The sequence below is a fragment of the Ranitomeya imitator genome, chromosome 4, assembly GCF_032444005.1.
Source record: "Ranitomeya imitator isolate aRanImi1 chromosome 4, aRanImi1.pri, whole genome shotgun sequence".
NCBI classification, from domain to species: domain Eukaryota; kingdom Metazoa; phylum Chordata; class Amphibia; order Anura; family Dendrobatidae; genus Ranitomeya; species Ranitomeya imitator.
The window spans coordinates 661,761,924-661,785,482 of record NC_091285.1 but is presented as its reverse complement, the minus strand read 5'-3'; the positions used below and the strand labels follow the sequence as shown (position 1 = coordinate 661,785,482).

The 23,559-nt window shown below is 47.3% G+C and overlaps 2 protein-coding genes and 1 non-coding gene across 4 annotated transcripts in view; 2 read left to right on the top strand and 1 right to left on the bottom strand.

Moving 5' to 3' along the window:
- KRI1 (KRI1 homolog) overlaps positions 1-2,267 on the top strand; it is a 35,600-nt gene extending 33,333 nt beyond the window's left edge. The window contains exon 19 of the mRNA XM_069767097.1: positions 1,223-2,267. Within this exon, the coding sequence (XP_069623198.1) occupies positions 1,223-1,811 (589 nt within the window). The 3' untranslated portion in view covers positions 1,812-2,267. The remainder of the gene's footprint in view (positions 1-1,222) is intronic.
- Positions 1,841-21,123, bottom strand: ATG4D (autophagy related 4D cysteine peptidase). Of its 2 annotated transcripts, XM_069767098.1 has the most exons (11): positions 20,991-21,123; positions 16,686-16,908; positions 16,425-16,508; positions 11,561-11,734; positions 9,928-10,252; positions 7,506-7,570; positions 7,291-7,433; positions 7,010-7,088; positions 6,505-6,581; positions 4,524-4,643; positions 1,841-3,282 (listed from the first exon to the last, which is right to left on the bottom strand). In XM_069767098.1, the coding sequence occupies exons 2-11, from the start codon at positions 16,867-16,869 to the stop codon at positions 3,109-3,111; spliced, it is 1,425 nt and encodes a 474-aa protein (XP_069623199.1). In that variant the 5' UTR covers positions 16,870-16,908; positions 20,991-21,123; the 3' UTR covers positions 1,841-3,108. The 2 variants fall into 2 exon arrangements, with proteins under 2 accessions (XP_069623199.1, XP_069623200.1); XM_069767099.1 differs by lacking the exon at positions 11,561-11,734.
- A 422-nt stretch (positions 21,124-21,545) lies between these two features.
- LOC138678105 (U4 spliceosomal RNA) lies at positions 21,546-21,685 on the top strand. The gene has a single exon (XR_011321481.1). It is a non-coding gene; the product is annotated as a U4 spliceosomal RNA (small nuclear RNA).
- The last annotated feature ends 1,874 nt before the right edge of the window (positions 21,686-23,559 follow it).

Below are 23,559 nucleotides of genomic sequence, written 5' to 3'. Positions count from 1 at the left end.
CAGGAGAGAACATGGGGACCAAATTATAATTTTTCTTTTTAATTTTTAAACCCCTGAGATATTAAAATAAATGATATAGTTTTGGTATCGCCGTAACTGTACCGACCCCTGGAAAAATCACTTTTACATGTAAAAATAAAGCCCCCAAAAAGTTGAAGAAAGATGAAATTTTTTTTCCTCACATTTTTCAGTACATTACACGGTAAAACAAATGTCATTCAAAACTACAACTCTTCCTGCAAAATAACATCAACCGGCATAAAGCTGTATGAACTGGGAGAATAGAATAGCTATCGGAGGAAACAAATGGGCAAAAATGAAAATTGACTGTCATTAGAGGCTAAATTTTTTTCCCCTACACTGCCCCCACAGGAGAAACTAAGAATTACAGTGTGTAATCAAATCAATGTCTGTGTGGCACAAGATGGGTGATTGGGTGCGAGAGGCGCTCTTTGTAACTGCTTTCCGTTCCGGTTCAAGAAATGAGAATTTGGAATATTGGACCTCTCCATATTTAAAGGGAATCTGTCAGTAGGAATAACCCTCCTAAGGCATCCATATGGGCATGTAGGTCCATAAGAAGCTGAATAAAATGATACCTTGATATGTGATCCAATATCTTATTCCAAAGAAATCAATGTTTTTCTTAATATGTAAATGAGCTGTTAAGACCTATGGGCGGGGCATTTTAATAATTGGAAATATATTTAATATCACAATATGAATTAAGAAAAAAATAATAATCTTGCAATTCGCACTGGGTCTTTTTTAGACTCTTACTGTTTCAGGAAATAACACGTGTACATTAGTCACAATGGCTAAAGTACACGTGTTATTTCCTGAAACAGGATGTTGAGTCTATTAAAAAAAAAAAAAAGGTACTTTTCTATTGAGGCATCTAATGAGCGTGTGAAGAGAGAATGAGGAGGTGAACTGTGACATCTCCTATTGTGAGTGGTGGTTCCTGTGTTACCTGTTCTTGTAATCCTGCCTCTGCTGATTAGAAAAACTGCTGTAAACTCTTTGAAAGGGCAAAACAGAGTCTAAATAAGGCCTTGTGGCCAGAGTAAAAATTGCAAGATTTTTTTAACATATGAAATACATTTTCCCCCCAAAATTTTAAATATTACATATAACACAAAAAATAATTTAAACCAAAGGTAGTTTTATGGTGTCCCTTTTAACTGGACAATCCCTTTTAATATCCTCCTCTTCTCCACAGTAATGATGATGATTCCGAATCTCCAACCACCTCTAAATCTAAAGTGGGAAAGAAACGACGAGACAGATTAAAGACTCAAGCTGAGGAAAATAGCCAGGACCCGGAGTCCACGGCTGTGTTGTCACCAACGGCGGAAACTGGTCCTCACAATATTCACCCACCACCTAAGGAGGCGGCAACCAACGAGGAGAAACTAGCAGCCGACACTCCACAGTCAGAGAAGGGCAAGGAGAAACTAGCAGCCGACACTCCACAGTCAGAGAAGGGCAAGGAGAAACTAGCAGCCAACACTCCACAGTCAGAGAAGGGTAAGAACAAGGTGACTCTGCCCAAACAGAGGAGGGACTCTTCAGTGATCTCCACGACCGCAAAGTCCGGTGCAAGTGGCTCAGCCAAGAGGAAGAAGCAGAAAAGGAAGGGTGGCTGTCTGCTGAGCAATAGGCTGCGGCTGGGAGGGCGAGAGTTCAGCGGGCAGCGGCTGCTGGCGTACGGCCTCAACCCCAAGAAGCTGAAGTACAAACAGCTGGACCTGGAAAGGAGGAAACAGAAGAAGAAGCAGCAGCAGAAGAAGAGTGGAAAGCCGGAGTAACAGCACGTCCTACAGACCACAAAAGGGACTTTATTAATAAAAAAAAAAAGACTTTATTCCCGCGATAATAAAGCGATTTCCACAATATACAGACTTTATATTCCAGTTTGAGGCCTCGTCTCCAGAGCTTCCTTCAGTTTAGGGCATTTATGGAGTAAGATCGCCCGCTGCTCCCTCCCAGACCAGTCTACGGCATCTGTGTGCTCGGATTATTCCTGTTCTTCTGTTGTGCCTCCTGGCAATGTATGACTCTACCCCCCATCAATAGGGGATGATTTTACACGCCGACACTGACCGATCAGTTTTGGGAAGAACCCTATTTATAAGACCTGGTTTTCAATTTGGCTGTACGTTTCGAGGAGGAATAACAAAGTGTAGGAGAAGAGGCAGGCCCTATGTAGGGTGGTCTATAAATGCCCTAGGGGACCCTCAGAAATAAAGGTACATAACAACGGAGTTACAAGTACAGTGCATTCATTACTGTGAACCATCCAGGGTCGATCAGTACCACGAGCAGCAGGACCCCCCATGTGTGATGCCCCTGTCACGGTGTGGGGGGCGGCTGATCCCTGCAGATACCCCTGGTGGTCTGTGGCCTGTATATGGAGTGCAGGTTGCCACAAACCAGTCCACATCCAGCAGATCTATCAGGCAAATTGCCTGTAATAAAGTTCCCCAAGTTTAAGAAGGACCCCGTCCCTGCCGCCCCCTAGACTAAACTCCCCTAGAGGGCCTGGCTAGCCCCATGGGGTCCCCCTTTTACATTGGGGGGATTGACTAGCTGCCTCTTCACAGTGACCTATTCTCTATAACTGGCCAGTTCATGGGGGTGAGCTTAAAAAACCCCCAAAAGTTTAAAACTTCGAATATGGCGGCACAAATGCTGCTACCCCCCAAAACGAGAGCTATGCCCTGATTCCTAGCTGCTTCCACGTCTGAGCTGACCCTTCTTAGCGGAGGGTCCGAGGTTAGATCCCCCCGCTAGTGTATGTATAAAGCTTATTAAAGGAGGAGGGTGTGGGAGGTGAGAGAATCCATTAATTTGCAGAAACAGCGCCACTCTTGTGCAGGAGGCAGGGTGGGGGGTATTGCAGTTTAGCAGTATTACCACCCATGGTCATGAGTGGAATTCCGCAGCCCTGTGTGTGTTCAGTTCTCCATGGTCACAGGTCTCGGCCGACCTGACAGTGATTCACTACATAACGACAAGTGTAAAAAGATCAGTAACAGTAATGTTCAGAGAAATGGGGTCCGTCCTGGCGTAAAGTGTGGCCCCCCCGTACAGCAGGTCCCCGTGTTATAGGAACTCAAACTCATCTGAGCTGGGTCTCTTCGGCATCGTCCCCCTGCTCCGATGAGCCAGGGGGTAAGAGGAGCGCGGCAGCACCTCCGGCACGTGGAATTCCTGAGCGTGACCCTCTGCGATGCTGAATACGGGGTACTTCTCCTCTGCGGACGGCGAGCTTAACACCTAGAGGGGAGAAGGAAAAGTGAGGAGCCCCCAAAATAATGTCTCCCTAAAGTGCAGGGAATAAATGAAACCGCTGCTGACGACCCCTGTGGGATGGCGAATGGTAGCCCTGGCACTCGGCTTTCCAAAACTGCCAATAAAACAATGGCGGACTGCTGCAGCACATCAATGCCAGGCAGGCGCCATAAAGCCGGGTCAGCCCAGCAGCTCAATATATATTGTTAGGGTATGTTCACACGTTCAGGATTTCCATCCTTTTTTTTTCAGGACAGTTTTTTTTAAAAAACTGCAGCTCTTGGCAGAAAACGCAGGTCCTTTTTTTGTCCTTTTTTGATGCGTTTTTGATGCGTTTTTTGATGCGTTTTTTTATCCTTTTTTTACTGTGTGTTTCCTAGGAAGCTTTTTAGGGCTAAAATGGCTGAAAATACCCTAACCCTACCCCTACCCCTACCCCTAACCCTAACCCTATTCTAACCTTAGTGAAAAAAAAAAAAAAAAAATTCTTAATTTTTTTTATTGTCCCTACCAATGGGGGTGACAAAGTGGGGGGGGTGTCATTTACTATTTTTTTATTTTGATCACTGAGATAGGTTATATCTCAGTGATCAAAATGCACTTTGGAGCGAATCTGCCGGCCGGCAGATTCGGCGGGCGCACTGCGCATGCGCCCGCCATTTTGCAAGATGGCGGCGCCCAGGGAGAAGACGGCCGGACGGACACCGGGACGCCGGGTAAGTATAAGGGGGGGAGATTAGGGCATGGGGGGGGGGCATCGGAGCACTGGGGGTGGGGCATCGGAGCACGGGGGGGGGGGGGCATCGGAGCACGGGGGGGCGGGATCGGAGCACGGGGGGGCAGCCACACTCCGCCCACGCACTTCCGCCCGCTCCCCCGCACTTCCTGCTGCAGCGGTTCTGCACATCAAATCGCAGTAAAACCCGCAGATATATTTTTGATCTGCGGGTTTTACTGCGATTTTGACCTCACAATGGAGGTCTATGGGTGCAGAACCGCTGCGGTTCAGGAAGAAGAATTGACATGCTCCTTTTTTCCGGGAGCTATTCAGCGCGGCTTTTTTTTTTACAATTTCCGGACCATGTGCACAGTGTGTCCTGTTTTCCATAGGGTACAGTGTACTGTACCCTGCATGGAAAACAGCTGCGGAACCGCAGCGGCAAAACCGCCGCGGTTCCGCGGTAAAAAACGCACTGTGTGAACATGGCCTAAATCCAATCCGGTACCTTAGTCACATGGTCACAGAGGGCTCCAAACTCCGCTCGATTTCTGGCGTAAAACGCGATGGTGCAGCTGGGATCCATCTTCACGATAGACATCTTGCGAGGAGAATTGCAGTGAAAAGTCTGGTAACAAAAAGTGATTTTACTGTAAGTCCACCTCTACCATTTACATAGAGACGTGATGTACATAAGACATTGTATATTATCTTCTCATTTTACTCAAGAGCTGAACTCAGTTTTGCTATTGGAGCCATTCAACAAGCTTGCGAGATGCAACTAAATATTGAGCTCATGTAAAGCATCAGATAACAGGCCTGTTATCAAATGGACTTCAGCAGGTTTATGAATACAGCTCTGGAGTATAAGCCAGGATCACCAATGTATGTACACAGTGACTGCACCAGCAGAATAGTGAGTGCAGCTCTGGGGTATAATACAGGATGTAACTCAGGATCAGTAATGTATGTACACAGTGACTGCACCAGCAGAATAGTGAGTGCAGCTCTGGGGTATAATACAGGATGTAACTCAGGATCAGTAATGTAATGTAATGTAATGTATGTACACAGTGACTGCACCAGCAGAATAGTGAGTGCAGCTCTGGAGTATAATACAGGATGTAACTCAGGATCAGTAATGTATGTACACACTGACTGCACCAGCAGAATAGTGAGTACAGCTCTGGGGTATAATACAGGATGTAACTCAGGATCAGTAATGTAATGTATGTACACAGTGACTGCACCAGCAGAATAGTGAGTGCAGCTCTGGGGTATAATACAGGATGTGACTCAGGAACAGTAATGTAATGTATGTACACAGTGACTGCACCAGCAGAATAGTGAGTGCAGCTCTGGGGTATAATACAGGATGTAACTCAGGATCAGTAATGTAATGTATGTACACAGTGACTGCACCAGCAGAATAGTGAGTGCAGCTCTGGGGTATAATACAGGATGTAACTCAGGATCAGTAATGTATGTACACAGTGACTGCACCAGCAGAATAGTGAGTGCAGCTCTGGGGTATAATACAGGATGTAACTCAGGATCAGTAATGTAATGTATGTACACAGTGACTGCACCAGCAGAATAGTGAGTGCAGCTCTGGAGTATAATACAGGATGTAACTCAGGATCAGTAATGTAATGTATGTACACAGTGACTGCACCAGCAGAATAGTGAGTGCAGCTCTGGGGTATAATACAGGATGTAACTCAGGATCAGTAATGTATGTACACAGTGACTGCACCAGCAGAATAGTGAGTGCAGCTCTGGGGTATAATACAGGATGTAACTCAGGATCAGTAATGTAATGTAATGTATGTACACAGTGACTGCACCAGCAGAATAGTGAGTGCAGCTCTGGAGTATAATACAGGATGTAACTCAGGATCAGTAATGTATGTACACACTGACTGCACCAGCAGAATAGTGAGTGCAGCTCTGGAGTATAATACAGGATGTAACTCAGGATCAGTAATGTAATGTATGTACACAGTGACTGCACCAGCAGAATAGTGAGTACAGCTCTGGGGTATAATACAGGATGTAACTCAGGATCAGTAATGTAATGTATGTACACAGTGACTGCACCAGCAGAATAGTGAGTGCAGCTCTGGGGTATAATACAGGATGTAACTCAGGATCAGTAATGTAATGTAATGTATGTACACAGTGACTGCACCAGCAGAATAGTGAGTGCAGCTCTGGAGTATAATACAGGATGTAACTCAGGATCAGTAATGTATGTACACACTGACTGCACCAGCAGAATAGTGAGTACAGCTCTGGGGTATAATACAGGATGTAACTCAGGATCAGTAATGTAATGTATGTACACAGTGACTGCACCAGCAGAATAGTGAGTGCAGCTCTGGGGTATAATACAGGATGTAACTCAGGATCAGTAGTGTTGATGTACTAGTGTATGTAGGACATTGCTGAATACACTTCTTGCGTTCGGCAGACATCTCCATACTCACGTCTAGTGGGAAGTCGGCCTTGCTGGTGTCTACATGCGCCTGGCAGTAATGTGGATCCAGGTATAACAGATGATTATCTGAGAAAACAAATCTGTTACATTCTGCACAGGAATACGTACAGACGCCCGCACAATAGAACGTACATTGTGACCAGTTTTCCCTCCTCAGTGGGAGACCGTGACTTCTGATGTGCGGGGACAGCAAGGGTCACAGGAGTTGGATCCTAATTTATCTTTATTTTTTTTTTTTATATAAAAGGGAATACCCCTTTAAACTGCATATCAAACAGATCTCTAAAAGCTATCCACAGGACAGGTAATCAATATCAGATCAGTGGGGTGCAGCACCTGGGACCCCCACTATCACCTGGCTGCAAATACAGAGACGGCTGTAAGTAATCCGCTTTGTACCCCACCTAGTGGCTGTTCTCAGGTACTGCAGCTCCGCTCCTATTCACTGATGAGAGGACCGGATGACCTGCTGGTTATGGGGCAGAATTACTGACCTTGGTAACCAATGAAATACAGCGAATGTTTAGGTTTTCCTCCTATGATGCCCACACACGCTGGCATCTGCAGGAACTCCTGAAAATAAAGAGCAGACCATTAGGACGATGATTACTGACAGTCCAACCTATGATCACTGCTCCTTATCTCACGATGCACTGGATTGAAATATTATATGCTCCAGAGCTGCATTCAGAAATCTGCCAGCGCAACTAAGCACGTTCCCCATGGATGATAACACGGAGTGAGGGTGCGGGCAGGGAGGCACTCTGCGTCTTACCTTAATGCACTGCTTATACACCGGGTTGAAGCTCTCTCCGCCAAGACGTACGGGGATGAGGATGATGACCGCTCTTCCTGTGTTGCTCACATCTGTCACCGGACCATCTGTACCCAGCAGCTGCTCCACGTCTGCCCTGTACACTGAGGGAATACAAAGGGTTTATGATGGCGCCGGTCGCACTGCTCAGTCCCATCACTCATGGCCCCTCGTACCTGTACAGTCCTGAGACACGTACACCGACAGCTCAGGCACTTGAGGAGACGTCTCCAGAGCTTTCCTGAGGACACAAATCAGTGGTTGTATTCTGCCCAGCAAGGGAAGGTCCAGAATATAACGCCAGCGTGGGACGTCAACCCGGGACCCCCAAATATAGTCAAAATAAAAGTGACGGGACAATCGCCAACATAAGGTTCACAACAAAACCTGTGCAGAGGGGTCACACGCTGTTACTACTTGGACAGTTGGGGAAGTAGGTTGCCCGCCGTGACTACTGGGACAGTTGGGGGAAGGGTCGACAGCCATGACTACTGGGACAGTTGGGGGAAGGGTCGACAGCCATGACTACTGGGACAGTTGGGGAAGGGTCCTACGTTGTGACTACTGGAACAGTTGGGGAGGTTAGTTGCCCACCGTGACTACTGGGACAGTTGGGGAAGGGTCGCCCGCTGTGACCACTGGGACAGTTGGGGAGGTTAGTCGCCCACCGTGACTACTGGAACAGTTGGGGAGGTTAATCGCCCACAGTGACTACTGGGACAGTTGGGGAAGGGTCACCCGCTGTGACTACTGGAACAATTGGGGAGGTTAGTCTCCCACCGTTACTACTGGGACTGTTGGGGAAGTAGTCGTCCGCCGTGACTAATGGAACAGTTGGGGAAGGGTCGCTCGCCGTGACTACTGGGACAGTTGGGGGAAGTAGTTGCCCGCTGTGACTACTGGGACAGTTGGGAGAAGTAGTTGCCCGCCGTGACTACTGGGACAGTTGGGAGAAGTAGTTGCCCGCTGTGACTACTGGGACAGTTGGGAGAAGTAGTTGCCCGCCGTGACTACTGGGACAGTTGGGGGGAGGGTCCCCTGCTGTGACTACTGGGACAGGGTCGGAAGGATCGTCTGCTGTGACTACTAGGACAGTTGGAGGAAGGGTCCCCTGCTGTATTTATTTTGTTATCTGAAAGCCCATGTACATGCTGTGACTTCTCAAATCCTCCAGAGGGGTACTCTGGAGTGACTGCTGGGAAAGTGGGGTTGGATATCCAGCCATCGTGGACTCCTGCTGGGGAGGTCTGCTTTGACTACTGGGAAACTTGTGGAAAGCTGGTATCCTGCGGAGACTTAGGCTATATTCACACTTTAAGACACAAAAGAGAATGGTAAAACCAAAAACACTCAGTTTGAAAAAATGTTTGCAGTAATCCGCAAGTGCTAGTAAAAGATGTAAATAACAGGGTATTTGGTTGATACGTTTTTTGCAAAAAATGTATACTAAGCTGCTCTACCAATCTTCACGGTATACCCTTATCAGAGCAGTCCTAACTAATGTATGCAATCCCTATCTGATGTATTTAAAAACCTGATCATCTGTATATTACCTGTGTGAACAGGGTTCAGAGAGGAAAAATCCATGTGTGCATACAGGGCAGAACAGCTTTTGTGCAGATAGCCCAAGAGGAGTGGTGGAACTCCCCAGTCTTGTAGACACAAGAGAACAATTATGGAAACAGGAACACATGGGCTACTTGCACAGTGAACAAGTCTGTAAGAACATGTTCACACACCACCAAGAAACCTTGTATATCAACCAAATACCCTGTTATTTACATCTTTTACTAGCACTTGCGGATTACTGCAACATTTTTTCAAACTGAGTGTTTTTGGTTTTACCATTCTCTTTTGTGTCTTCAGGTTTCTTGGTGGTGTGTGAACATGATCATACAGACTTGTTCACTGTGCAAGTAGCCCATGTGTTCCTATATTCACACTTTGCGGATTTTGCTGCGGATCCGCAGCGGATTTGACCGCTGCGGATCTGCAGCAGTTTCCCATGAGTTAACAGTACAATGTAAACCTATGGGAAACAAAAAACGCAGTGCACATGCTGCGGAAAAAACCGCGCGGAAACGCTGCGGATTACATTCCGCAGCATGTCACTTCTTTTCTGCGGATTTTCACCTGCTCCAATAGAAAACTGCAGATGAAAATCCGCAGAAGAAACCGCAGTAAAAACCGCGATAAATCCGCAGTGAAAACCGCGACGGGTTTTCACTACGGATTTTGGAATTCTGCTGCGGAAAAATCCGCAGTGGAATCTGCAAAGTGTGAACATAGCCTTAAAGGGAATCTATCACCCCAGAAATCGTATCTAAGCTAAGCCCACCGGCATCAGGGGCTTATCTACAGCATTCTGGAATGGGGAAGCTGGGGGGGGGGGTCGCATGCTGTGACTTTTTTTTTTTTAACTGAAGGCTAAAGTACCGGTATGTGCCGTGACTACTAGGAAGCTTGCCACAATTGACGGAGGAGCGATATTTTGCTATGAGGGTGTCTTGCGCAAACTACTGGGTAATTGGAGAGAAGTGGCCTAGTGCTGCAACAGGGGACAAAAACTGAAATTGTGTATAAAAACAAATTTCTTACCTCACGATGTGAGCCACGATACTGGGGCCGTACCAGTCTCCTGCTTTTTTCCCGAGGCTTCCACCTAATTTCACCATGTGATGGAGACCAAAAGGAGCATCCGGGCAGTCAGACAGCCACCGCAGGATGTCTCTGTGGATATGCTCCTGGTGAGGGTTTTGTACATGAGGTTTGGAGGGACAGGAGGTCGAGCGACAGTAAAGATGACTAGAAGGAGAAACCGGTGAAGATATAGAAGAGAAAGAAGGAAGGGAGTGCGGAGAAGAAGAACGAAGGGGCTCCATCTCAACGAAAAGTGTGTTCAGTGCTTCTGGCCAGGACCAATCTGAACAGAAGAGAGAATTTCATCAGTACAGAACATATCCGAGCTTTATTATATTCTTGGCTGGCAGTATTATAACGGTTATATTCTTGTACATAGGGGGTAGTATTATAGTAGTTATATTCTTGTACATAGGGGCAGTATTATAGTAGTTATATTCTTGTACATAGGGGCAGTATTATAGTAGTTATATTCTTGTACATAGGAGCAGTATTATAGTAGTTATATTCTTGTACATAGGAGCAGTATTATAGTAGTTATATTCTTGTACATAGGAGCAGTATTATAGTAGTTATATTCTTGTACATAGGAGCAGTATTATAGTAGTTATATTCTTGTACATAGGGGCAGTATTATAGTAGTTATATTCTTGTACATAGGGGGCAGTATTATAGTAGTTATATTCTTGTACATAGGGGCAGTATTATAGTAGTTATATTCTTGTACATAGGAGCAGTATTATAGTAGTTATATTCTTGTACATAGGGGCAGTATTATAGTAGTTATATTCTTGTACATAGGGGCAGTATTATAGTAGTTATATTCTTGTACATAGGAGCAGTATTATAGTAGTTAAATTCTTGTACATGGGGCAGTATTATAGTAGTTATATTCTTGTATATAGGGGCAGTATTATAACGGTTATATTCTTGTACATAGGAGCAGTATTATAGTAGTTATATTCTTGTACATAGGGGCAGTATTATAGTAGTTATATTCTTGTGCATAGGAGCAGTATTATAGTAGTTATATTCTTGTGCATAGGGGCAGTATTATAGTAGTTATTTTCTTGTGCATAGGGGCAGTATTATAGTAGTTATATTCTTGTGCATAGGGGCAGTATTATAGTAGTTATATTCTTGTACATAGGGGCAGTATTATAGTAGTTATATTCTTGTACATAGGGGCAGTATTATAGTAGTTATATTCTTGTACATAGGAGCAGTATTATAGTAGTTATATTCTTGTACATAGGGGCGGTATTATAATTATATTCTTGTACATAGGAGCAGTATTATAGTAGTTAGATTCTTGTACATAGGGGCAGTATTATAGTAGTTTTAGTTTTGCACATAGGGGGCAGTATTAAATTATCTATTACACACACAATTGTACAGCACTACCACAGCAAACATAACTTTGTCATTCTCCAACACTTTGTAGACAAAACTATCAAAAAGCCGATGCCTTGTGACGGCCCGTTTAGCCCCCTTGGTGTTTTGGTGGTGGTCTTGCAGTAAACGTCATGTGTGCAGTTCTGGACTGGACATATACGTCGGTGCCACAATATGGAGAGGAGGTGATGCTGACCCCTGCTGAGGAGATGCATGAGAAGAGCCTGTGCCAGCATCATCTGCGCGCTCCGGATCATGCAGCCCCATCCGCAGTCTGTCGTCAGCTGCGTCCCCTCCAGGGCAGGGAAATCCCGCCTGTAAGTCAGCCAAACCCTGGAGACGAAATCCCGCTGGAATTGTTCAATGTCGTCTGTGAGCAGAAGAGAAAGTAACCGTGAATAATAAATCGTTTCAGCAAGTCCCCAGCAGCCATCAATGCCCCCCGTGATCACTGACTGCCACTATCTAAAAGCTGCTGGGAGATGAGCAAATCAGCAGACCACCGAGTATAAACCCACCTAAGTACCCTGGACCACCAGGGAAAAAAAAAATTACCTCCCGCTGCCCTCAGCGCTATGAACCGCGACTATAACCGCTCAAATCCCACCTGTGTAACTGACAGCCGGCGGCTCTAAGGGGAAATAAAGTCTATTTCCAGGTGTCGTGAGATCCCTACAGCGGACACGAGTACACATAGGAGCATTTACAGGTACAAGGATAACCCCCAGCATCCAGTGAACTACTCCAAGGAGGCTAGATCAGCAAACAGAAAGTCATCTTCTTGTTACTCCTCTTCACACGCATGATTATTAGCGGAGATGCTCGGCCTGTGGCGGTAACTATTTGTAGCAGAGTCTTTACTTATTTTACAGCTGATATTTTATTTACTACTTGTCTATGGTTTAATTGGACAGTTAAAGGGAATGTGTCAACGGAAAAATATCATATATACTCGTGTATAAGCCGAGTTTTTCAGCACTTTTTCGTGTGCTGAAAATGCCCCGTTCGGCTTATACACGAGTCATTGTCCCAGAAAATGGCGGGGGAGCGGCGGGTCACAGGACGCAGGAGCCAGCGGCTAAAGAGAAATGAATATTCACCACACCGGCAATGAATATTAATTTCTCTTATAGTGCGCACAGTTACAGCCGCCGGCTCATTAAGGTAATGAATATTCACCTCTCTCCACTCCCACAGGCGTGGAGAGAGGTGAATATTAATTTCCTTAATGAGCGGGGACACGTGATCGCTGGGCAGATGCTGCTGGCACAGGAACAAGATGCTGCGAGGGCTTGCAGGGAAGGTAAGTAGGATGGTTTTTTTTATGCTTTTCTTATGGGGCAATACATACAAGGATAAGGGATAAGGAGCCATGCATACAAGGACGGGGATAAGGAGCCATGCAGACAAGGACGGGGATAAGGTGCCATGCAGACAAGGACGGGAATAAGGAGCCATGCAGACAAGGACGGGGATAAGGAGCCATGCATACAAGGACGGGGATAAGGAGCCATGCAGACAAGGACGGGGATAAGGAGCCATGCAGACAAGGACGGGGATAAGGAGCCATGCATACAAGGACGGGGATAAGGAGCCATGCAGACAAGGACGGGGATAAGGAGCCATGCAGACAAGGACGGGGATAAGGTGCCATGCATACAAGGACGGGGATAAGGAGCCATGCAGACAAGGATGGGGATAAGGAGCCATGCATACAAGGACGGGGATAAGGAGCCATGCAGACAAGGACGGGGATAAGGAGTCATGCATACAAGGACGGGGATAAGGAGCCATGCAGACAAGGATGGGGATAAGGAGCCATGCATACAAGGACGGGGATAAGGAGCCATGCATACAAGGATGGGGATAAGGAGTCATGCATACAAGGACGGGGATAAGGAGCCATGCAGACAAGGACGGGGATAAGGAGCCATGCAGACAAGGATGGGGATAAGGAGCCATGCATACAAGGATGGGGATAAGGAGCCATGCAGACAAGGACGGGGATAAGGAGCCATGCAGACAAGGACGGGGATAAGGAGCCATGCAGACAAGGATGGGGGATGAGGGGACAATGCATACCCGGCTTATACTCGAGTCAATATGTTTTCCCAGGTTTTCGTGGCAAAATTAGGTGCCTCGGCTTATACTCGGGTCAGCTTATATACGAGTATATACAATACCTATTGTATGAAGGGAACCTGATAAGTCAGATAAGGCTATAAACCTACAGTTATAGGGCTAATCTGTAACATTATGGAGCTGCCCCGTTGCAATACTGAAAGTGCGGCACCTGGAAAATAGACTGCATTTATGCCAGCATTCAGTCATACAGGCGGATATGTTTGTCCATCCACTAGCTGTGTAGCAGAAAATGTCAACTGTATTTATGACCTAAATATTTACTCCCTCTTAAACCCTAGACCACCAGGGATTAAAATATTAATCTCTGACTGCTACATATCCTGTTATCCACCATTCACTGAGCACAAGAGAATAAAATATTTCCTCTTTTCTATCCTAGACCAAAACAAATTACCTTCTTCAACCCCCTAGACCACCAGGGATTGAAATATCAACCAGTCTTTAAACCTAGACACGAGATATTTAATTGCACTTGAACTCTAGCTCACCAGAAATCCAAATATTAACTTCGATTCTGCTCTAGCCCACCAGGAAATTAAAGATGAATTTTCCAACCTGGTCATTAACCCCCTATTGTACTCTACACCACCAGGGATAATACGACTACAAAAGAAGGTCTAATGTGGCTCCTATGTGATATGTCCCGATAGTAGGTGAAGGGAAGGCTACGTCCCGATAATATGGGAGGGGAGGCTACAGGCCGATAATAGGGGAGGGGAGGCTACGTCCCGATAATAGGGGAAGGGAGGCTACAGCCCGATAATAGGGGAGGGGAGGCTACAGCCCGATAATAGGGGAGGGGAGGCTACGTCCCGATAATAGGGGAAGGGAGGATACAGCCCGATAATAGGGGAGGGGAGGCTACAGCCCGATAATAGGGGAGGGGAGGATACAGCCCGATAATAGGGGAGGGGAGGCTACAGCCCGATAATAGGGGAGGGGAGGCTACAGCCCGATAATAGAGGAGGGGAGGCTACAGCCCGATAATAGGGGAAGGGAGGATACAGCCCGATAATAGGGGAGGGGAGGCTACAGCCCGATAATAGGGGAGGGGAGGCTACAGCCCGATAATAGGGGAGGGGAGGCTACGTCCCGATAATAGGGGAAGGGAGGATACAGCCCGATAATAGGGGAGGGGAGGGGAGGCTACAGGCCGATAATAGGGGAGGGGAGGCTACGTCCCGATAATAGGGGAAGGGAGGCTACAGCCCGATAATAGGGGAAGGGAGGCTACAGCCCGATAATATGGGAGGGGAGGCTACAGGCCGATAATAGAGGAGGGGAGGCTACAGCCCGATAATAGAGGAGGGGAGGCTACAGCCCGATAATAGAGGAGGGGAGGCTACAGCCCGATAATAGGGGAGGGGAGGCTACAGCCCGATAATATGGGAGGGGAGGCTACAGGCCGATAATAGGGGAGGGGAGGCTACGTCCCGATAATAGGGGAGGGGAGGCTACGTCCCGATAATAGGGGAAGGGAGGATACAGCCCGATAATAGGGGAGGGGAGGCTACAGCCCGATAATAGGGGAGGGGAGGCTACAGCCCGATAATATGGGAGGGGAGGCTACAGGCCGATAATAGGGGAGGGGAGGCTACGTCCCGATAATAGGGGAGGGGAGGCTACAGCCCGATAATAGGGGAGGGGAGGCTACAGCCCGATAATAGGGGAAGGGAGGATACAGGCCGATAATAGGGGAAGGGAGGATACAGGCCGATAATAGGGGAGGGAAGGCTACAGGCCGATAATAGGGGAGGGGAGGCTACAGGCCGATAATAGGGGAGGGAAGGCTACAGCCCGATAATAGGGGAGGGGAGGCTACAGGCCGATAATAGGGGAGGGGAGGCTACAGCCCGATAATAGGGGATGGAAGGCTACAGGCCGATAATAGGGGAGGGGAGGCTACAGCCCGATAATAGGGGAGGGAAGGCTACAGCCCGATAATAGGGGAGGGGAGGCTACAGCCCGATAATAGGGGAGGGGAGGCTACAGCCCGATAATAGGGGAGGGAAGGCTACAGCCCGATAATTGGGGAGGGAAGGCTACAGCCCGATAATAGGGGAGGGGAGGCTACAGCCCGATAATAGGGGAGGGGAGGCTACAGCCCGATAATAGGGGAGGGGAGGCTACAGCCCGATAATAGGGGAGGGGAGGCTACAGCCCGATAATAGGGGAGGGGAGGCTACAGCCCGATAATAGGGGAGGGGAGGCTACAGCCCGATAATAGGGGAAGGGAGGATACAGCCCGATAATAGGGGAGGGAAGGCTACAGCCCGATAATAGGGGAGGGGAGGCTACAGCCCTATAATAGGGGAGGCTACAGCCCAATAATAGGGGAGGGGAGGCTACAGCCCGATAATAGGGGAGGGGAGGCTACGTCTCGATAATAGGGGAGGGGAGGCTACAGCCCGATAATAGGGGAGGGGAGGCTACAGCCCGATAATAGGGGAGGGGAGGCTACAGCCCGATAATAGGGGAAGGGAGGATACAGCCCGATAATAGGGGAGGGAAGGCTACAGCCCGATAATAGGGGAGGGGAGGCTACAGCCCTATAATAGGGGAGGCTACAGCCCAATAATAGGGGAGGGGAGGCTACAGCCCGATAATAGGGGAGGGGAGGCTACGTCTCGATAATAGGGGAGGGGAGGCTACAGCCCGATAATAGGGGAGGGGAGGCTACAGCCCGATAATAGGGGAGGGGAGGCTACAGCCCGATAATAGGGGAGGGGAGGCTACAGCCCGATAATAGGGGAGGGGAGGCTACAGCCCGATAATAGGGGAGGGGAGGCTACAGCCCGATAATAGGGGAGGGGAGGCTATGTCTCGATAATAGGGGAGGGGAGGCTACAGCCCGATAATAGGGGAGGGGAGGCTACGTCTCGATAATAGGGGAGGGGAGGCTACTTTGCTCTCACCTTCATAGCCAAAGTAGTAGTGTTTGCTCAGCAAAATTAAGGGTGTCGAGCGACTGAACTGAGTCTTCATCTTCACTGTCCATCCTGCAATACAAAATCACAGGATGTCATTATATCAGTTCTGGGAAAGCTGGGTGACAACCAATGTGGTCGCCCTCATTGCTCTGCAGTGACAGCACTGGGAAAGCTGGGTGCTTGCCTGTAGCAGCTGCTCTAACGCTGGCACCAGACACAGTGGTGGCGCCTCTCGCCAGATCTTACCGTACTTCACACTGTTCCACGCGGTCTGTAGTTTGCTCTTTATTTTATCCACCTCATCCGTCGCCCGGTCTCGTCCTGCTCCTTGGTACCCCATCTGAGGAGGATCATGGCGGCCACTCAGGTTCCTGCGTCGTCGGCCCTCCGGGCTGCCGTACTGAGTGGCCGCTGGCGACACGGAATTCATTTATCCTGTCTGGAGGGGAAGAGCATGACCGGAGCCACTCTGGGGAGAGAAGGGCCGAGTATCATCATCATATCACTGTGGGATGGCCGGGGATGTGACCATTACTACATGGTGTAACTGTAATTCACAAAAAATGCCCCAGAATCAATATATCCCTACACTTGGGAGATAAAGACCACCAATAAATACATATAAATCACATCTTTGGAGATTAGAATAAAGGTAATCCCAAACAAGGTGGTACTTTTGTAATAAAATAGATTTTATTTGTAACAATTAAAATTTCTCATAACAAAAAGGTGCTCGAACCAAAAAAGAGGGACATAACAGCCATAGAGAGAAATCCACTATATTGCTAAAGCACAACCAAATAAAGTGACTTTCCATGTGCCCTATATACGTTACCAGGCTAAGATGTTACTGAGGGGAACAAAAGGTGGATTGCCTAATGCTAATATCCATCATAGAAGTGGCACAACAATGCCTAGTTTCTAACACCCTGTGGTGCGAATCTCCCCCCACTACTAATGCCAAGCCACTAATGAAGGTAATTATGATAATTACAAGTATTACCTATGGTGCGCTGTGTGGAGTCTCCTCGGCGTCCCTCTGCCTCGACGCGCGTTTCGCCTGATGCTTCTTCGGGAGGCGCACCATAGGTAATACTTGTAATTATCATAATTACCTTCATTAGTGGCTTGGCATTAGTAGTGGGGGGAGATTCGCACCACAGGGTGTTAGAAACTAGGCATTGTTGTGCCACTTCTATGATGGATATTAGCATTAGGCAATCCACCTTTTGTTCCCCTCAGTAACATCTTAGCCTGGTAACGTATATAGGGCACATGGAAAGTCACTTTATTTGGTTGTGCTTTAGCAATATAGTGGATGTCTCTCTATGGCTGTTATGTCCCTCTTTTTTGGTTCGAGCACCTTTTTGTTATGAGAAATTTTAATTGTTACAAATAAAATCTATTTTATTACAAAAGTACCACCTTGTTTGGGATTACCTTTATTCTAATCTCCAAAGATGTGATTTATATGGTGTAACTGTGTATCACTGTGGGGGGCGACTGCGTGTGGCGGGGGCTCAGGAGCTGTGTTCTCTGCACACGCGGTAGATGGTGGCTCTATTACATAGCTGGGTCTTAGCTGAGCTCTGAAAGCTGCTGTTAACCATGGAAATGCCACTGTCAATCTGTGATGGCGGTCTTTAAATTGCATGACTGCTGGTGGTCACACACAGTGGCTGCCATCGGCCCGCCCGTGCCACCGATGTGGCTGAGGGCCTCCTTCATTGTCTGAGCTCCACAGGAGACCAACAGTTTCAAGGTACATGGAGGAAGGGTAAGTGATCAGTCAACTGCAGAGTTGAGTCCCTAAAAGGTCTAAAAAAAAATAAAGTAAAAAAAATAAATCTATAATATAACGCTGGGAGCGTCACTCTGTCCAAAGCCTTTATAGACTGCGCAGGCGCAAGCGCCGGCACAGTCTGGCCCCCACAGAGTGACGCTCCCAGGAGATCGCGGTATGCGTAAGCACTGAACGCATACCCCGATCTCCACCGGAGAGTCAGGGACCGCCAGGAGGGGAAGTATATTCACCTGTCCCCCGTTCCAGCGCTGCGTGCGGCTCCGTCTCCCGGCTCCTCTGCTGTGACAGTTCAGAGGGCGCGATGACGCGCTTAATGAGCGCCGGCGCCGCCCTCTGACTTACCAGTCACAGGCAGAGGAGCCGGAGTGTGTCTTCAAGAAAATGGCGCCGGAAAGCGCGGACTGCGTAGGCGCCGATTCCTGCTGCCGGAATCGGCGCCTGCGCAGTCTGCGCTTTCCGGCGCCATTTTCTTGAAGACACACCTGCAGTGGAGCCGGAGTGTGTCTTCAAGAAAATGGCGCCGGAAAGCACGGACTGCGCAGGCGCCGATTCCAGCAGCAGGAGGACGAAGAAAATGGGCGGAAAGGAATGGCGTAAGTAACAAATTGCTGTGGCATGAAGCTGTGGCACTTCATGCCACAGCAATTTGTTATTTACGCCACCTGATTCCTTTCCGCCGCCATTTTCTTGGTCCTGCTGCCGGAATCGGCGCTTGCGCAGTCCGCGCTTTCCGGCGCCATTTTCTTGAAGACACACTGCCGGCGCCATCTTCTTGAAGACACACTGCAGCTGAGTGTGTGTGTGTGTGTGTGTGTGTGTGTGTGTGTGTGTGTGTGTGTGTGTGTGTGTGTGTGTGTGTGTGTGTGTGTGTGTGTGTGTGTGTGTGTGTGTGTCCGGGATTGGCATCTGCACCGTCGCAGCTACATCCACAAAATTTTGCACAGTCACACGTCTGGACCCCGAGAGCGTCATAGGCTATGTTGTGAGGCGAAATTTTAACCCCGCGCTTTTGAATTCACCAATTGTGAATACCTGTGAGGAGATGACACACAGGTATATACTATATACAGGAGGAGAATACACACAGGTATATACTATATACAGGAGGAGATGACATACAGGTATATACTATATACAGGAGGAGAATACACACAGGTATATACTATATACAGGGGAGATGACACACAGGTATATACTATATACAGGAGGAGAATACACACAGGTATATACTATATACAGGAGGAGATGACACACAGGTATATACTATATACAGGAGGAGATGACACAGGTATATACTATATACAGGAGGAGATGACACACAGGTATATACTATATACAGGAGCAGATGACACGGGTATATACTATATACAGGAGGAGATGACACAGGTATATACTATATACAGGAGGAGATGACATACAGGTATATACTATATACAGGAGGAGATGACATACAGGTATATACTATATACAGGAGGAGATGACATACAGGTATATACTATATATAGGAGGAGATGACATACAGGTATATACTATATACAGGAGGAGATGACACACAGGTATATACTATATACAGGAGGAGATGACACACAGGTATATACTATATACAGGAGATGACATACAGGTGTATACTATATATAAGGGAGATGACAAACATGTATATACTGAGGTGAAAATGAGAGGTGTGAGGTGAAAATGAAAAGGTGTGAGTGCAAAATGAGAGGAGTGAGGGAAAATAGTGTAGTGATCGGAAAATGACAGATGTGAGGTTGAAATGACAAGTGTTAGGCGGGAATGAGAGGAGTGAGGGAGAAAATGAGAGGTGTGAGGGGGAAAATGAGAGGTGTGAGGGGGAAAATGAGAGGCGTGATGGGAAAATAAGAGAAGTGAGGTGCTATAACTAACCACAGATATTTACTATGCCCAGGCAACGCCGGGCTCTTCAGCTAGTATATATATATATATATATATATATATATATATATATATATATATATACACACACACACACACAGGTAAAGTAAGAAATGTTGCCTAGGAGACCGACCACTGCTGCTGTGTAAGTTGTAAGCACGGCGCTGAAGCTGACCACGATTAGGAGGTGACCATGCTCCAGAGATTTTATTTCGCAGCAGCACTTACTAGCTTGACAGAAAAGCACTGCAAGCACCGTCCGTGTTACGCTGCCTAGCAGAGGTGGTCGGTCTCCATAGCAACGAGCTGTAAACAGAAGAAAATAATTAATATCTCCAGAACGGCTGCAAATTTTTAATAAGCAGAAAACTGCAGAGTAACTTGTATTTCCAAGCTCTGATGATATTCATTAACCCTTTAAAAAACATGCACATGCATCACCCGCCCCAGACACAAACAGAAGGCGTCGCCGAGACACCAGCGATCTGTTCCTTCATTAATAGACCCCCATAACTGCCCGGTGTCATATCGCGGACCCTCCTCACACAGAATGACTCCAGCGACTCTCATCATCCCCCCAAACCTGAAGCACGGGCGATGGGCCTACAAGGTGATTGAACACTGGACAACCCCTTTAAAGATTGCACCATGGTAGCAGAGTGACAGATGACTCAATGAAAGGCAAGCTCCTGGATAAACAGATAGGAGAAAAATCACCAGAAAACCAGCCTGGTATGTGCAGCCGCCTCCTCCCCCCCTGCGGAGAATGGACCAGTCCATCCTAGTGAGAAGCACCCAGAGTCACGTGACCAGGGAGCCCAGACAGTCCACCTTACCTCATCTCTCTCCCAGAGGAAGCCCCACCGGAAACCACCCGCCCATGTCAGCCGGTATCACTTCCGCCCCGCCATCCGAGCCTGACTGGCACTGTACACACCCTGGCCGACACTTCCGGGTTTGCTGCAATTCAGAGACAGTACGTCACTACGTCATACGGAAGCCATATTTCTTTTTTTTTTTTTGACGATTAACTTTATTAACAAAGCACACACAGCAACGTTTTTGTAAAGCCGCCGACAAACTTTTTTTTTCTATATGAAGTAGCTTTATTGACACGACAAAAAAAGCAGGCGCTTTGGAACTAATAGAAAAGGAAATCTCCCGTCATGCATTTCCTCATTTGCATACGACCAGTGTGCGTCATCAGAGCGAGGTTGTCACTGCGATTGGTTGGTGAGGCGACAGGAAGGGGAGGAGATAAACGAGTATTAGCATATTAGCAGTTTCCCATAATCCTGTCTGCTTCAGATTCGTGCGGCGGGGAAGCGGCTCTCCATGAGCTGCAGGAGATGTGCTCGGAGTGGGGCGGCAGCTCCTCAGGGCTGGGGGTTAGCTTTGCGCAGTGGCAGTATCATAGCCAATGAGGTTTATCCGAGGCGTGATTATTGCTAGTTGAAAACTTTTCCCAATACCCCGCCATGGTGACTTGAAATATAGTCAGCATGGCAATTTTTGACAGTCTCCCAGGAGACTGAATAGATGGTGAAAAACAGAATTTGGTGTTGAATTAGTTAACAATCTATAGTCTCCGTGTTTGGACTCTCATGAGTCTACCTATGCGCCATGTTTGTACTCCTGAAACTGCATCCCATAATGCTCTGCGGTTGATAGGTTATTATGACTATGCTTTTGTATGGTCGCCATGTTTGTACTCGTATGTCTACCTATACGCCCTGTTTGTACTCCTGAAACCACATCCCATAATGCTTTACGGCAGGTGGGTTATGTCTATGTACTTGTATGGTCGCCATGTTTGTACTCGCATGAGTAGTTCTAAAGGCCATGTTAGTACTCCTCCAGTGTATCCCACAATGCTCTGCGGCTGATCCACGTGGTATGATTCTGTATGGTCGCCATGTTTGTCCTCCTCTAGTGTATCCCACAATGCTCTGCGGCTGATCCACGTGGTATGATTCTGTATGGTCGCCATGTTTGTCCTCCTCTAATGTATCCCACAATGCTCTGCGGCTGATCCCTTTCTTCTTTTCTGGCCTTTTTCCTGTGATCCTGGGTGGTCGCCATATTTCTTCTGCATTGAATCCCGGCCGCCGGCTGTAATTATCACCGCACATAGGGAACAGTTGGAGAGATTGCGCAGATCGCACTTCTGCCACCAATTTTCAGGACTCCACTACACCGCCTGCAATCAGGACAATGAAACAATGAGGCTAAGTTCACACTAGGCGTTTTTTTTTTTCCCAACGTTTTTTTTTTTTTTCTGAAGCAAAACCTGATCTCTTGGCCGGAACGAAGCCGTAAAAAAAACCAAGCATGCTTTTATTTGTGGCATTTTTGTTGCAGTTTGGGCATCTTTGTCTCTCGTCCATGCTCGATAAAGTTTAGTGTTGGAAAAAATAAAGTCTTATTCCAGAGAATCAGGATTTGGTGTAAAAGACGACAAACGCTGACAGAAGTGACACAAGCTCTATGTCCAAAAAACACGCAAAACATAAAATACTGATGACTAGAAAACCCAATGTGTGCAGGAGATTGGCTTTGCTGGTGCTGTAAAACACAGTTGAAAATTTGCATTAAAAAACGCAGCAAAAACGCCCAGTGTGAACTTGGCCTTAAATATTCAAATTACACAATTTTCTGACGAGTGACAGACGAGGCTGAGGCTGCTTCCACTACTAGGCCGGTTATTGGGGAACTCACAGTGAGAGTATGGTTTATACACCTCCAATTCCGAGGCAGGGAATATATATATATATATCTACCCCCAATAGTCACTGGCGGCTCCATAATATCAAAATGGAACCACTAGCTGCCACCACTAATCATTTATACAGGCTGAGCGAACACCTGTTACCTGTATCATTGTATGGCGGTATTCAGTCACTATTCGGTGTTATTGTGTGGTCATGGTATGGCGGTATTCAGTCATTGAATGCTGTATGGAGGTATTGAGTCAGTATTTGTCTTTCTGAGGCTCTGTGCACACGCGGCAGTTTCCCATGAGTTTATAGTACAATGTAAACCTATGGGAAACCGAAAACGCTGTGCCCATGCTGCGGAAAAAAACGTGCGGAAACGCAGCGGTTTACATTCCGCAATTCCGCAGCGGTTTTACACCTGCTCCATAATAGAAAACCGCAGTGGAATCTGCACAAAAACTGCAGTAAATCTGCGATAAATCCACAGGAACAACGCAGTGTTTTTGCCCTGCGGATTTATTAAATCCACTGTGGAAAGATCCGCAGAGGACCGTTCTACGTGTGCACATGGCCTTAGTATTCAGTCACTATTTGGTGTTATTATATGGTCACGGCATGACAGTAACGCTTCTCAGCTGCTCTTGCGCCACCAGCAGGACGTCCCTGGTAATGCAGTCCTCTAATACAT